At 47.6% G+C, this 16,491-nt stretch overlaps 1 protein-coding gene across 3 annotated transcripts in view; it reads right to left on the bottom strand.

Moving 5' to 3' along the window:
* LOC134945238 (uncharacterized) overlaps positions 1–16,491 on the bottom strand; it is a 95,697-nt gene that overhangs the window by 65,065 nt on the left and 14,141 nt on the right. For all 3 annotated transcript variants that reach the window (XM_063934402.1, XM_063934403.1, XM_063934404.1), the window contains 4 exons: positions 15,489–15,528; positions 15,083–15,231; positions 14,274–14,447; positions 14,119–14,197 (listed from right to left, as the gene is read on the bottom strand). In XM_063934402.1, coding sequence (XP_063790472.1) covers positions 14,119–14,197; positions 14,274–14,447; positions 15,083–15,231; positions 15,489–15,528 — 442 coding nt within the window. The remainder of the gene's footprint in view (positions 1–14,118; positions 14,198–14,273; positions 14,448–15,082; positions 15,232–15,488; positions 15,529–16,491) is intronic.

The raw sequence follows: 16,491 nt of genomic DNA, 5'->3' as shown, positions 1-16,491 counted from the left end.
CGCTGAGTCCCGCGCCGCACTTGGCTCCCGCGCGCTGGCCGCTGAAAACACTTTGCAGTGCAGCAGAGGGTGCACACTTAAAGAGAGAGAGAGTGAGAGACATCCTAAGGGAGAGAGGGAGAGAAAGAAGAATTTTTTTTTTTTTTTTAAGAATTATACCTAAAAGACCCTATGCTACTTTACCAGTACTCACTATTTAGAGGACTCTGGAGGATCTCCTGCGGAGAGATGCAGATCCCTTCAATGGGGATCTTTGTCTCTTCAATATCAAGCAGCCTTGTCCCCCTTTTGTTAGGTTGACGCAGATCTTTTCAGATTTTTAGTCAGGAGCTCAGGTTCTCCACGTGTTGTGCCTCCAGCACAATTTTTCAAACTGAGGGAGGAGGGATGTGAAGGGGGAGGAGCCGGCTGTGCAGACAATGCTAATTTGAGATTGTGCCACACCTCCGGTTCAAGGCTTCACACCCCTACTGTATAGGACTCCAGTGTCCCCTAGAGGATGAAAGAGAAACAATGGTCGTGACACTGAAATAGGCATCAGGATGGCCGAGGCTGAAGGAAAGGCGCCGTTGTAGGGAGCATGGAGTGAATGATAGACTAAGGGGTCTATTTACTAAGCCCTGGATGGAGATAAAGTCGCTGGAGATAAAGTACCAGCCAATCGGCTCCTAATTGCCATGTTACAGGCTGTGTTTGAAAAATGACAGCTAGGAGCTGATTGGCTGGTACTTTATCTCCAGCGACTTTATCTCCATCCAAGGCTTAGTAAACAGACCCCTAAGAAAGAAAGGGAAAAGCACATGAGGGGAGAGGGTACCTACTCGTAAGATTTTACATTCTAAAAGGAGAGTGGAAGACAGACCAAGGTGACACAGATGGGGTAGCAGTGAGCATGGAACGGAGGGTTAGGGTGAGAGACAGCTGGGTTTAATGAAGTAGTTGGTATTGAGAGCCAGTTTGAAGTTTTGTAAAGAGGTGGTCTGATGGGTAGAGGTAGAGAATTCCAGAGATAGGGAGCAGGATGTGCACAATCTTGGAGGTAGAATGGGAGGAAGTAATCAGTTGGCAGGAGAGGAATCGTGCATTTGTGTAGTGAAGAGGGTGGGTGGGAGTATAAAGGGAGATAACGTCAGAGATTTAAATGGGTGAGGGCTTTATAAGAGAGTGTGGCAAACTTGAATTGGATTCTGACGGTGAAGGTGAGCCAGTGTAAGGCTTGTTAGAGAGGGGAGGTGGATGTTGTATGTTTGAAGAGGAAGATGAGACAGGCAGCAGCATTGAGGATAGATTGGAGTGGATAGAGGCAGTTGTCAGGGAGGAGATTACAGTAGTCCAATCTGGGGATGACCAGTGAGTGTATGAGGGTCTTAGTAGCATCTATGGTGAGAAAGGGTCTGATCCTGGATAAGTTGAAGACAGCATACTTGGGGTTGGGGACTAGAGGAGATAGTTGTGTTATCAATAGATAATGAAATTGTGGGAGGTGAGGTTATGCAGGAGGGTTGGGAAGATGATAATCTCAGTCTTAGACATGTTAAGTTTAAGAAAGTGCTGGTACAGGAAGAGGTAACAGAGAGACAGTTGGAGATACGAGTGAGGAGGGAAGACGAGAAGTCAGGGGAGGAAAGGTATATCGGAGTATCATCAGTATAGAGATGATGATGTTAGTCAGAAGGGCTAATGACCTTACCTGAAAAGGACATGTAGAAAGAGAAAAAGGACATGTCCAAGAATAGAGCCTTGGGGGACAACTACTGTTAGTGGAAGTGTGTGTGTGTTGAGGTCATGAGAGGAGACAAAGAAAGGGATGGTCTGGGCGGTAGGAGTGCAGCCAAGAGAGGGCAGTATCACGTAGACCAAGGGAGTGAATGATTCGCAGGGGGAGAGGGCAGTCCACGGTGTCAAAAGCAGCAGAGAGGTCAAGAAAAATAAGCAGAGAGTAGTGGCCTTTGGATTTGGCAGCAGGGAGTTCATTGCAGACTTTCGTGAGGGCAGTTTCAGTGGAGTGGATGGAAGCTAGACTGAAATGGGTCAAGCAGGGAGTGGGAGGAAAGAAAGGTGGTAAGGTGGTTGTAACTGGAGAGAGTGTTAGGAACAAGGGTAGGTTTTTTTAAGAACAGGGGAGACAAGGGCATGCTTGAAGGCAGAGGGGGCAGTGCCTGATGAGAGGGAGAGATTTAGAAGGTGGGAAAGATGGCAACAGGAAGGAGAGAGGTAGCGGAAGAGGCCGGAGAGAATAGGGTCAAGTGGGGAGGTGGTGGTGGGTAGACTGGATGAGGGCCATGAGTTCCTCTCCAGATACAGGGTATAAGGAAGTCAGGGTTGGTAGGAAGGATGGGGAGAGGTTGCTGAGGGTCTAATGGAATTTGATGTCCTTACGTATGTAGTTAATTTTAGATGTGAAGTGGGTGGCAAAGTCAAGAGCAGAGAGTGAGGAAGAGAATTGAGGTGGGGGAGGGCAAAGGAGGGAGTTGATAGTGGCAAAGAGACGCTGGAGGTTTGAAGACTGGGAGGATATGAGGTTCTTGAAATATGACTGTTTAGAGAGGGAGAGGGCAGCACTGTAGGATGAGAACATTAATTTGAAATGGAGGAAGTCCACCTTAGAGTGTGATTTCCCTAACTGCCCCTCAGTGGTACGTAAACATTTTGCAGCTATCTGGTGAATTTGCAGTGCCAGGGTTGAGGTGTTGATGTGCAAGGGTGAATAGTGGTTGCTGGAGTAAGAGCAGACGTAAGGGTGGCATTGTATAGGGAAGTGATTAGTTCAGGGCAGGAGAGAGAAGTGAGTCGAACAGGGAGGATAAGGAAATGGCACTGATAACCTCAATGTTACGCTAAGTGATGGTAGTCTTAGGAGGCAGAGGTGGAGAAGCATAGTGGGATACGTTAAAAGAGAGCATGTGATGGTCTCAGAGGGGAAATTGGGAGTTGAAGTAATCAGAAATATTACAACGGTGAGTGAAAACCAGATCAAGTGAGTGCTCACTCACATGGGAGGATGAGGGGGTCCACTGGGAGAGACCAAGCAATGATGTGAGGTTAAGGAGTTTAGAGGCAGAGGATTTTCTGGGGATATCAACTGGGATGTTGAAATCACTTAAGATAATGGAGGGAATGTCTGAGGGTATCCGGTCGTTAGGTCGACCACTATTGGTTGACAGTAAGTAGGTCGACGGGGTCTTTAGATCGACATGTTCTAGGTCGACAGGTCAAAAGGTCGACATGAGTTTTTCAATTTTTTCTTTTTTTAAACATTTTCTTACTTAATGATCCACGTGGGAACGGTAACCTGCCCCTAAGCATGGTGAGCAAAGCGAGCCATGCGAGGGGACACGGTGCACTAATTGGGGTTCCCGGTCACTGTACGGAGAAAACGACACCAAAAAAACATTAAAAACTCATGTCGACCTTTTGACCTGTCAACCTAGACCATGTCGACCTACTTACTGTTGACCAATAGTGATGACCTAAACACTGTGGACCTACTTACTGTCGACCTTACATACCACACCCTGTCTGAGGAGGAGAAAGTGAGTGAGCCAGGAAGCAATGTTGTTGAGGAATTTGGTAGGAAACATGCGCATATACTTTGGAATAACTGCATTTATGTGGATATGTAGATATACAGCCAGGTTCATAAATATTGGGACATCGACACAATTCTGATATTTTGGGCTCTATACCAGTGGCGGAACTAGCAAGCGGTGGGCCCAGGTGCGACAAAATGCTTTGCCCCCCCATCCCATCCAAGTCCACCCCCTCACCCCTTGAGAGGATCTGGTGAGGGGGACCTGCTCAGGGCCAGAGAAATGGATACCTAGCAACAGTGCCGTAACTAGACATTTTAGCACTGTGTGCAAGAAACGGCATCGGAGCCCCACCCCTGCATGCAAAACAGGGGCAGTGCGCGCCGTAGTCGCGCGCAAAAATACATAGTGGCGTGGCTTCGCGGGGAAGGGGTGTGGCCACAAAATAATACCAATTCCTAAAACGGTGCACAGTAGTCTCCATTCTTCAAATTACGCCGCACAGTAGCACCACTACACCAGGTAGAGACCCTTTTACACCTTACAGCGAACAGATTCCTCTGTTTACACATTACGGCAGACAGCGTCCCCTTTTTACACATTACGGCAGACAGCGTCCCCCTTTTTATACATTACGGCAGACAGCGTCCCCTTTTTACACATAGCAGCAGACAGCGTGCCCTTGTTACACATAGCGGCAGACAGCGTGCACTTTTTACACATTACGGCAGACAGCGTACACTTTTTACACATAACGGCAGACAGCGTGCCCTTGTTAAACATAGCGGCAGACAGCGTACACTTTTTACACATTACGGCAGACAGCGTCCCCTTTTTACACATAACGGCAGACAGCGTCCCCCTTTTTACACATTACGGCAGACAGTGTCCCCTTTTTACACATAACGGCAGACGGCGTCCCCCTTTTTACACATAACGGCAGACAGCGTCCCCTTTTTACACATAACGGCAGACAACGTACACTTTTTACACATAGCGGCAGACAGCGTGCCTTTGTTACACATTACGGCAGACAGCGTGCCCTTGTTACACATTACGGCAGACAGCGTGCCCTTGTTACACATTACGGCAGACAGCGTGCCCTTGTTACACATTACGGCAGACAGCGTGCCCTTGTTACACATTACGGCAGACAGCGTGCCCTTGTTACACATTACGGCAGACAGCGTGCCCTTGTTACACATTACGGCAGACAGCGTGCCCTTGTTACACATTACGGCAGACAGCGTGCCCTTGTTACACATTACGGCAGACAGCGTGCCCTTGTTACACATTACGGCAGACAGCGTGCCCTTGTTACACATTACGGCAGACAGCGTGCCCTTGTTACACATTACGGCAGACAGCGTGCCCTTGTTACACATTACGGCAGACAGCGTGCCCTTGTTACACATTACGGCAGACAGCGTGCCCTTGTTACACATTACGGCAGACAGCGTGCCCTTGTTACACATTACGGCAGACAGCGTGCCCTTGTTACACATTACGGCAGACAGCGTGCCCTTGTTACACGTTACGGCAGGCAGATTCCCCCTTTTTACACGTTGCGGCAGGCAGTGCCCCGTTTTTACACATTGCAGCAGGCAGATTCCCCATTTTTACACATTGCGGCAGGCAGATTCCCCATTTTTACACATTGCGGCAGGCAGATTCCCCATTTTTACACATTGCGGCAGGCAGATTCCCCATTTTTACACATTGCGGCAGGCAGTCCCCCCTTTTTACACATTGCGGCAGGCAGTCCCCCATTTTTACACATAGCGGCAGGCAGTCCACCCTTTTTACACTTTGCGGTAGGCAGTCCCCCATTTTTACACATAGCGGCAGGCAGTCCCAACAAATAAAGAAAGAAAGAGACAGAAAGAAAGAAAGAAATAAAGAGAAAGAAAGAAAGTAGAATCATACTTACCCTCTCCGCTGGCTCAGGCTCCTCGTGCAGCTTGACGATTCCCGGGCAGTAGACGAGGTGGAGGAGGGAGCCGCAGCAGCGCTGTGTTATTGATGGAGGCGCTGCTGCTGCTGCCCCCCTGCTTCACTATAGGTTGTTCTCGGAAGACAGCCTATAGTGAAGCAGAGGGGCAGCAGCAGCAGCGCCTCCACCAGTAACAAAGCGCTGCTGCGGCTCCCTCCTTCACCTCCGTCCTCCTCCTTCCCCCGTCCGTTCCGCTGCTCTTCTCCTCTGTGGGCGGCTGTGCGCTGCGGGCAGCGGTTGCCCGCAGCGCACAGCGGCATGTAATGAGTCAGTTTGACTCATTACATGCTTGGGCCCCTGGACAGAGGCGGGCCCCAGTGCAACGCACTGCTTGCCCTGCCGGTAGTTCCGCCTCTGCTCTATACACCACCACAATGGATTTGAAATGAAACAAACAAGATGTGCTTTAACTGCAGACTTTCCGCTTTAATTTGAGGGTATTTACATTCAAATCATGCGAACGGTGTAGGAATTAAAACAGTTTCTATATGTGCCTCCCACTTTTTAAGGGACCAAAAGTAATGGGACAATCGACTCAAAAGCTATTTCATGGACAGGAGTGGGCTATTCCCTCATTATTTCATCATCAATTAAGCAGGTAAAAGCTCTGGAGTAGATTCCAGGTGTGACATTTGCATTTGGAATCTGTTGCGGTCGACTCTCAATATGAGATCCAAAGAGCTGCCACTATCAGTGAAGCAAGCCATCATTAGGCTGAAAAATCAAAACAAACCCATCAGAGAGATAGCAAAAACATTAGGTGTGGCCAAATCAACTGTTTGGAACATTCTTAAAAAGAAAGAACGCACTGGAGAGCTCAGCAACACCAAAGACCCGGAAGACCACGGAAAATAAGAATTTACTCACCGGTAATTCTATTTCTCGTAGTCCGTAGTGGATGCTGGGAACTCCGTAAGGACCATGGGGAATAGACGGGCTCCGCAGGAGACTGGGCACACTAAAAGAAAGATTAGGTACTATCTGGTGTGCACTGGCTCCTCCCTCTATGCCCCTCCTCCAGACCTCAGTTAGGGAAACTGTGCCCCGGAAGAGCTGACATTACAAGGAAAGGATTTGGAATCCAGGGTAAGACTCATACCAGCCACACCAATCACACCGTACAACTCGTGATAACTATACCCAGTTAACAGTATGAAACAAAAAACTGAGCCTCATTTAAAAGATGGCTCATAACAATAACCCTTAAGTTAAGCAATAGCTATATACATGTATTGCAGAGAGTCCGCACTTGGGACGGGCGCCCAGCATCCACTACGGACTACGAGAAATAGAATTACCGGTGAGTAAATTCTTATTTTCTCTGACGTCCTAGTGGATGCTGGGAACTCCGTAAGGACCATGGGGATTATACCAAAGCTCCCAAACGGGCGGGAGAGTGCGGATGACTCTGCAGCACCGAATGAGCAAACTCAAGGTCCTCCTCAGCCAGGGTATCAAACTTGTAGAATTTTACAAATATGTTTGAACCCGACCAAGTAGCAGCTCGGCAAAGCTGTAATGCCAAGACCCCTCGGGCAGCCGCCCAAGAAAGAGCCCACCTTCCTTGTGGAATGGGCTTTTACTGATTTAGGATGCGGCAGTCCAGCCGCAGAATGTGCCAGCTGAAACGTGCCACAGATCCAGCGAGCAATAGTCTGCTTTTAAGCAGGAGCACCCAGTTTGTTGGGTGCATGCAGGATAAATAGCGAGTCAGTTTTTCTGACTCTAGCCGTCCTGGAAACATAACTTTTCAGGGCCCGGACCACGTCCAGCAACTTGGAGTCCTCCAAGTCCCTAGTAGCCGCAGGCACCACCATAGGTTGGTTCAAATGAAACGATGATACCACCTTAGGGAGAAATTGGGGACGAGTCCTCAATTCTGCCCTTTCCATATGGAAGATCAGATGTGGGCTCTTACATGACAAAGCCGCCAATTCTGACACACGCCTAGTCCAAGCTAAGGCCAAAAGCATGACCACTTTCCACGTGAGATATTTTAGCTCCACGGTCTTAAGTGGCTCAAACCAGTGGGATTTTAGGAATCCAATACAACGTTAAGATCCCAAGGTGCCACTGGTGGCACAAAAGGAGGCTAAATATGCAGCACCCCTGTAACAATGTCTGAACTTCAGGCAGTGAAGCCAGTTCTTTTTGAGAGAAAAAGGGATAGGGCCGAAATCTTGACCCTTATGGATCCTAATTTTAGGCCCATAGTCACTCCTGACTGTAGGAAGTGCAGGAATCGACCCCTCTGGAATTCCTCTGTAGGGCCTTCCCGGCCACACACCAAGCAACCTATTTTCGCCATATACAGTGAAAAAGTCTTGCTGTCACGTCTTTCCTAGCCTTTATCAGCGTAGGAATAACTGCATCCGGAATGCCCTTTTCCGCAAGGATCCGGCGTTCAACCGCCATGCCGTCAAACGCAGCCGCAATAAGTCTTGGAACAGACAGGGCCCCTGTTGCAACATGTCCTGTTTGAGAGGCAGAGGCCATGGGTCCTCTGAGAGCATTTCTTGCAGTTCCGGGTACCAAGTCCTTCTTGGCCAATCCGGAGCAAAGAATATTGTTCACACTCCTCCTTTTATTACAATTCTCAGCCCTTGGGTCTGAGAGGAAGAGGAGGGAATACATAGACCGACTGGAACACCCACGGTGTTACTAGTGCGACCACAGCTATCGCCTGAGAGTCCCTTGACCCAGCGTAAAACCTTTTTTATCTTTTTATTGAGGTGGGACGCCATCTAGTCCACCTGAGGCAGTTCCCATCAATTTGCAAAACTGCGTGAAGACTTCCTGATGAAGTTACCACTTCCCCGGGTGGAGGTCGTGCCTGCTGAGGAAGTCTGCTTCCCAGTTGTCCACTCCCGGAATGAACACTGCTGACAGTGCGCTTACTTGATTCTCCGCCCAGCGAAGAATTCTGGTGGCTTCTACCCTCGCCACCCTGCTCCTTGTGCCGCCTTGGCGGTTTACATGAGCCCCAGCGGTCTGACTGGATCAGAACCGGCTGGTCGCAAAGCAGGAACTCCGCTTGACTTAGGGCGTTGTATATGGCCCTTAGTTCCAGGATATTGATGTGAAGGCAAGTCTGTTGGCTTGACCACATACCTTGGAATTTTCTTCCCTGTGTAACTGCGCCCCACCCTCGGAGGCTTGCATCCGTGGTAACCAGGACCCAGTCCTGAATGCCGAATCTGCGGCCCTCGAGAAGGTGAGCACTCCGCAGCCACCACAGGAGAGACACCCTGGCCCTGGGGGATAGGGTGATTAACCGATGCATCTGAAGATGTGATCCGGACCACTTGTCCAGTAAGTTCCATTGTTCTTGCATGGAACCAGCCGAAGGGGATGGCCTCGTATGATGCCACCATCCTTCCCAGGACTCGAGTGCAGTGATGCACTGACACCTGTTTTGTTTTTCAATAGATTCCTGACCAGTGTCATGAGCTCCTGAGCTCTCTCTATCGGGAGATAAACCCTTTTCTGGTCTGTGTCTAGGATCATGCCTAGGCGAGGCAGATGAGCTGTAGGAACCAACTGCGACTTCGGAATATATAGAATCCAGTCGTGTTGCCGTTTCACTTCCAGAGAAAGTGATACGCTGTCCAGCAACTGCTCTCTTGATCTCGCTTTTATGAGGAGATCATCCAAGTATGTGATAATAGTGACACCTTGCTTCCGCCGGAGCACCATCATATCCGCCAATACCTTGTGAAATTGGTAATGACAATCCCGTACCGCAATTCTGAGGTACGCCTGATGAGGTGGATAAATGGGGACCTGAAGGTATACATCCCTTATGTCCCGATTCACGATAAAGTCTCCCCCTTTTCAGGCTTGCAATGACCGCTCTTAGCGATTCCAGCTTGAACTTGAACCTTTTCAGGTATATGTTCAGGGATTTTAATTCAATATGGGTCTAACCGAACCGTCTGGTTTCGGGATTACAACATGGTCGAATAATAACACCCTCTTGTTGAAGGAGGGGACCCTTGACCACCACCTGTTGAAGATACAATTTGCGAATTGCAGTTAACACTGGCTCCCTCTCTTGGGGGGAAGCCCGCCGGGTCATCGGTGAGGGGGCATCTTCTCACAGTCCAGCCTGTATCCCTGCGACACAATTTCTATTGCCCAGGGATCTAACAGGGAGTGAACCCACTTGTGGCTGAACTTACGAAGGCGTGTCCCCACCGGGCCTAGCTCCGCCTATGGAGCCCCAGCGACATGCGGTGGATTTTTGTAGAGGCCGGGGAGGACTTCTGTTCCTGGGGACTAGCTGTGTTGTACAGCTTCTTTCCTCTGCCCCCGGCTCTGACAAGAAAGGATGCACCTCAGACTTTCTTGTTTCTTTATTCGAAAAGCTGCATTTAATAATGTCGTGCTTTCCTAGGCTGTGCAGGAATATAGGGCAACTAGCAGAATTACCAACTATATCTGTGGAGACCAGGCCCGAGAACCTTTCTCCACACAATCCTCAGCCTTCCATATGCCTCTTAAGTCGGCATCATCTGTCCAATCTATATTCTACAGGACACGTCAAGCAGAAATCGACATAGCTTTTGTCTCTAGGACCCAGTATACTCATGTCCCTTTGGGCATGCTTTATAATTATATATCTATCACTTAAGACAGCATCTTAATATATTTATATGCATACTAGGGTCTCAATCTCTGCAGATAAGGTACCTGTCCACGCTGTCACAGCGCTATAAACCCATGCCGACACAATCGCCGGTCTGGGCAGTATACTAGAATGTGCACACTATCTGCAGGATCCCTGAGAATAGCTAGTGCAAACAGGACACCCAAGGGGAAGATTCTCAACACATCCTGGCCCTAGTGGGAAAAGGATACAGCCTGAGAACTCTCTTGTGGGAAGCTGCCGTCTCTTGTCTGGAGATTCCCGCTCTTTTTCCTCATGAGAGGAAGGAAATTTACCTCAGCATTCTTCCCCTTAACATGTGTACTCTCGTGTCAGGGACAGATGAGTCATCAGTGATATGCAAATCCTCTTTTATTCCAATAATCATATATGGAATATCTTTTAGCCCTCTTGGCTGTAACTTTGCATTATCATAGTCGACAGTGGAGTTAAACTCCGTGTCGATTTGTTATTTTGGATAGTGAGCATAGAGAGACTCTGAAGGTCTCTGTGACATAGGGACAGACCAGGGTAGATTTCCTTTCTGTTCCCTAACCTTTTGTGCAATAATTTTACCTCAGCACTTACACATATCCAAACAGGTGTCGGCGTTGTCGACGGAGACACCCTCCCACACACATATCTGCTCTATCACCTCCTTAGAGGAGCCTTTTACCTCAGACATGTCGACACACGCGTACCGACACACCACACACACAGGGGATGCTCTATTCGAAGACAGTTCCCCCACCAGGCCCTTTGGAGAGACAGAGAGAGAGTATGCCAGCACACACCCCAGCGCTATATAACCCAGGGATTACACCACAACTCAGTGTTTACCCAGTAGCTGCTGTATATACAAATTTTGCGCCTAAATTTATGTGCCCCCCCCCCCCCCCTCTCTTTTCACCCTTTGTGTACCAGGATACTGCAGGGGAGAGCCTGGGGAGCTTCCTTCCAACTGAGCTGTGAAGAGAAAATGGCGCCGGTGTGCTGAGGAAGAAGGCCCGGCCCCCTCAGCGGCGGGCTTCTGTCCTTTTATGTACTTTAATGGCGGGGGTTTTTACACATATACAGTACTAGACTGTATTATGTGTGTTTTTATTGCCAAAAGGTAATCTAATTGCAGCCCAGGGCGCCCCCCCCAGCGCCCTGCACCCACCAGTGACCGGAGCGTGTGGTGTGCTGTGGGAGCAATGGCGCACAGCTGCAGTGCTGTGCGCTACCTTATTGAAGACCGGAGTCTTCAGCCGCCGATTTTCTCCTGGAATCTTCCGTCTTCTGGCTCTGCAAGGGGGACGGCGGCGCGGCTCCGGGAACGGACGATCGAGGTCGGGCCCTGTGTTCGATCCCTCTGGAGCTAATGGTGTCCAGTAGCCTTAGAAGCACAAGCAAGCTGCAAGCAGGTAGGTTTGCTTCTCTCCCCTCACTCCCTCGTAGCAGTGAGTCTGTTGCCAGCAGATCTCACTGAAAATAAAAAACCTAACAAATACTTTCTTTTCTAGTGAGCTCAGGAGAGCCCACTAGGTGCATCCAGCTCTGGCCGGGCACAGATTCTAACTGAGGTCTGGAGGAGGGGCATAGAGGGGGGAGCCAGTGCACACCAGATAGTACCTAATCTTTCTTTTAGTGTGCCCAGTCTCCTGCGGAGCCCGTCTATTCCCCATGGTCCTTACGGAGTTCCCAGCATCCACTAGGACGTCAGAGAAAACAACTGCGGTGGATGACAGAAGAATTATTTCTCTGGTGAAGAAAAACCCCTTCACAACAGTTGCCCACATCATGAACACTCTCCAGGAGGTAGGTGTATATGTGTCAAAGTCAACAATCAAGAGAAGACTTCACAAGAGTGAATATAGAGGGTTCACCACAAGATATAAACCATTGGTGAGCCACTAAAACAGGAAGTCCAGATTAGAGTTTGACAAACAACATCTAAAAAAGCCTTTACAGTTCGTGAACAACATCCTATGGACAGATGAGACAAAGATCAACTTGTACCAGAGTGTTGGGAAGAGAAGAGTATGGAGAAGGAACGGAACTGCTCATGATCCAAAACATACCACCTCATCAGTGAAGCATGGTGGTGGTAGTGTCATGGCGTGGGCATGTATGGCTGCCAATGGAACTGGTTCCCTAGTATTTATTGATAATGTGACTGCTGACAAAAGCAGCAGGATGAATTCTGAAGTGTTTTGGGCAATATTATCTGCTCATATTCAGTCAAATGCTTCAGAACTCATTGGACGGCGCTTCACAGTGCAGATGGACAATGACCCGAAGCATACTGCGAAAGCAACCAAAGAGTTTTTTAAGGCAAATAAGTGGAATGTCAATCACCTGACCTGAATCCGATTGAGCATGCATTTCACTTGATGAAGACAAAACTGAAGGGAAAATGCCCCAAGAACAAGCAGGAACTGAAGACATTTGCATTAGAGGCCTGGCAGAGCATCACCAGGGATGAAACCCAGCGTCTGGTGATGTCTATGCGTTCCAGACTTCAGGCTGTAATTGACTGCAATGGATTTGCAACAAAGTATTAAAAAGTGAAAGTTTGATTTAGGATTGTTTAGTTTGTCCCATTACTTTTGGTCCCTTAAAAAGTGGGAGGCACATATAGAAACTGTTTTAATTCCTACACCGTTCGCATGATTTGAATGTAAATACCCTCAAATTAAAGTGGAAAGTCTGCAGTTAAAGCACATCTTGTTTGTTTCATTTCAAATCCATTGTGGTGGTGTATAGAGCCCAAAATATGAGAATTGTGTCGATGTCCCAATATTTATGGACCTGACTGTATGTGCATATACTTTGTATAACTGCATGGCATATATATATATATATATATATATATATATATATATATATATATATATATATATATAAAATCTATATCAGATTGCTGCACACATTTCTGAATGAATCGGAGGTGCTCTTCTCAGGGTTTAATAAAACATCAAACAATGTGAGACTTACTGTTCGGCACTGTCCATGCATGGCTGCCTCAGTTCCATTATCACTGGGCTCTATTAGTCACATATGCCGGGTGATAGCACTCATTTCCCAACCAAATTTGCCAGCTGGCCCAATAATGGGCCTAATACAGACCTGGTCGCAGCAGCAAAATTTTTCTCTAAAGGGTAAAACCATGTTGCACTGCAGGTGGGGCAGATATAACGTGCAGAGAGATTTAGATTTCGGTGGGGTGTGTTCAAACTGAACCCTAAAATGAAAGTTTATATTACTGTGAGATGAATTTAGCATGGACTTTTATAGATAAAGGAGGAATTAGATGTAGAAGAGTGGGATGTACTAAAGGGGGGTACACACGGAGAGATCCGTGCTTAAAATCTAAGCAATCTTGCTAGATTGCTTAGATTTTAAGCACGGATCTGCCGTGTGCATGCCCTCCAGCGATAGCGATGCGCGGCCCCGCGCATCGCTATCGCCGGTGCTAGATTGAGCCTGCATGCAGGCTCAATCTAGCGGGTCGCTCACTTCACCGTTGTGTGAAGTGAGCGGCCCCCCGTCGGCTTTCCCCCTCGCTCAGCACATCGCGCTGTGCTGAGCGGGGTGAGAGATGTGTGCTGAGCGGTCTGTGTTAAGATCGCTCAGCATACATCTCTCCCGTGAGTACCCCCCTTAACAAAGAACAAAAGTCAACAAATGCAGCTGCATTGCTGGAACACCTGCTAATGATTATGTTGTAGTCACTAGGATCATAGGGCCTAATTCAGACCTGATCGCAGCAGCAAAATCTTTCTCTAATGGGCAAACCCATGTGCACTGCAGGTGTGGCAGATATAACATGTGCAGAGAGATTTAGATTTGGGTGGTTTTTTTTTTGTTTCTGTGCAGAGTAAATACTTGCTGCTTTATTTTTACACTGCAATGCCAATAACTGCAATACAATCACACCAGTAGGCTGGTAGAGACTACCTTACCTTTCTGTTTTCTGTCAACTCCTATCATTACGTGCTTCAGTTCTCCAACATCCCTTGTTTTCACATGACAAGTAGCAGCCTTCAATCCAAAGGAGAAAAGTTATGATGTAAGCTGCACTGCCAGGTTTTTGCTGATAGAGGAGCACAATTCTTACCTGCCCAGCACAGGATCTGGTAGTGTTCACCAAAGAGGTTTGAAGAAGCAGTGTTTTAGATCTCCCACTCTCACCAACTAGCCTCATACACAGGGACGGTTTAGCTGCTTTTGGAGAACTGGCTCCTGTATTGATAGCAATGTCATAACCTATCTTCTCACTTGTCGCCAGCACCTACAGTATACATAGATATTGTAAATACAGTGGTTTTCTCGTTGCAAATCACAGTATGGTGGATATAAAAACCTAATTAACAAATTGACAAAACAGCATACTGTGTGACTTTCAGACAACAACACGGCTTAGTATGACAATTGTAGTAATATGTCCATTGATAATCAGGGTTATCGACTAAAGACCCTCAAAGGTGCAAATGTGCAGTCACCCATAACAACTGAGCAGCAGTTTGGTGCCATCCTTCTATTGGAAATTGGACAATGCAATCTGTTTTCTCAATACACTTCAGAACTTAGGGGGAAGACGTATCAAGCCTTCTAAAAGGGTGAAGTGGACACGTTGCCCATGGGAACCAATCGGCTGCATTTTACAAATAGTAGCTAAAAACTGATTGGTTTTTATGGGGAACTTGTCCATTTCTCCACTCTTTTAGAAGGCTTGATTCATCTCCCCCCTCAGCCTTCTATAGACTAATCCTAACCACAATAGTGGCTACTGCAACCTGTGTTTCTGTATCCAGTAAATCATGATCTCGGGCCATACCAACTTTAAGGCAGAAGACAAGAAGTCCGACAAAATAGCTCCAGTCACACAGTGCATTGTGTGGCTACATGGGAATAGCAGTAACGTACAGTCTGATTATTCTCAAAGCCAGCATCCAGGCTCCCATCACAGCCTGCGTGACTGCTTGTGTCCCCCAGAGATGATGCGTCTGTATTGGAAGAATGATCTTGCCCGGAGGTCGGAATATTCACACATAACGAAGAATGCGATTGCCCCACTGCAATAAAAACATGAAGTCAATAAAAGAAATATCCCATAAAATAACTGTTACCTTTTCTCTCTAAGGGGTACGTTTACTAAAGCTTCTAAAACTGAAATGAAATGATGTTGCCCATAGAAACCAATCAGATTCTGTCTATCATTTCCTAGGATGCAGTAAAGAAATGATAGAGAGACGCTGATTGGTTGCTATGGGCAACATCACTTCTTTTCACTTTTAGAAGCTTTTGTAAATTTATCCCTAGGACTACTTACTTCTGCCTCGGTGACAGCGTTGGATAGGACTACTTGGAGTCTAAAACAAGAATGGAAAAAGGAATAAAAACACACATCACTACAACACAATCCTGGGAAACATATAACAAGTGGCCGATTCAATTGTTTAACCCGCGGCTACCACTAGGGGGTGCAAAAGGAGCAATTCAATTGTTGCTCTGTTTAGATCTCGCAGCCTCCTGAGGTGCAAAAAGTAATGTGCCCTAAGTCGGCACTTTCAGCGTCCAAACAGGCGTTTTGAAATCTAATCCAGGATTTTGAATGGGTTTAGCCATTTTACACGGTTCAACCCTGTCTGTTTGGGCATGACATGCACGATATTCATGAGCGCCCAAACATAACTGAATCCTGACAATTGTTTGGGCGTTTATACCCAAAACAATTGAATCAGTCCCTAAGTGCTCATACATACGTGTAAAAAAACGAACCTGATTGAAAGTGAAGACAAAACCCCTTTTACTTTGTCCTCACTTTTACTGGTGTTAGATTATACCTAATAAGTGTGAGGAAAAGCAGTAAGGAGGGGAAGCTGTTGGGGAGGGATAGGGCTGGCAAGTGATTGACAGTCAGGGACCGATTGGGGGAGATAATGAAGGAGAGGTGGGAAAAACACAGGCGTGTCACAACCGGTTTGGGGGCATGTTGTTGCTGTGATCCAGTACACAGTATTAATGTCCCCGGGGTCTTCCTTCCTACGGTCATTGGGCTATTTAGATGGCTGATGTTTACCTCATGTGCATCTGATAGTTGCATCTCTGTATGCAAGCAGTGGGTCAGAAATGGCGAATATGGGTGTCTCTACACAGCTCCTGATGGCGGCGACATCTATATATTTTCCCGTATCCGTAGGGGCAGTACGGATGGTGTAATGGTTATCATTACTGCCTCACCGCACTGAGGTAATGGGTGCGATTCCCACCATGGCCATAACTGTGTGGAGTTTGTATATTCTCCCCGTGCTTGCATAGGGTTTCCTCCGGGT

Source organism: Pseudophryne corroboree, chromosome 7 (genome assembly GCF_028390025.1).
Source record: "Pseudophryne corroboree isolate aPseCor3 chromosome 7, aPseCor3.hap2, whole genome shotgun sequence".
Classification (NCBI taxonomy): Eukaryota; Metazoa; Chordata; class Amphibia; order Anura; family Myobatrachidae; genus Pseudophryne; species Pseudophryne corroboree.
The sequence above is the reverse complement of the archived record's forward strand: the minus strand, read 5'-3'. Positions and strand labels throughout refer to the sequence as shown.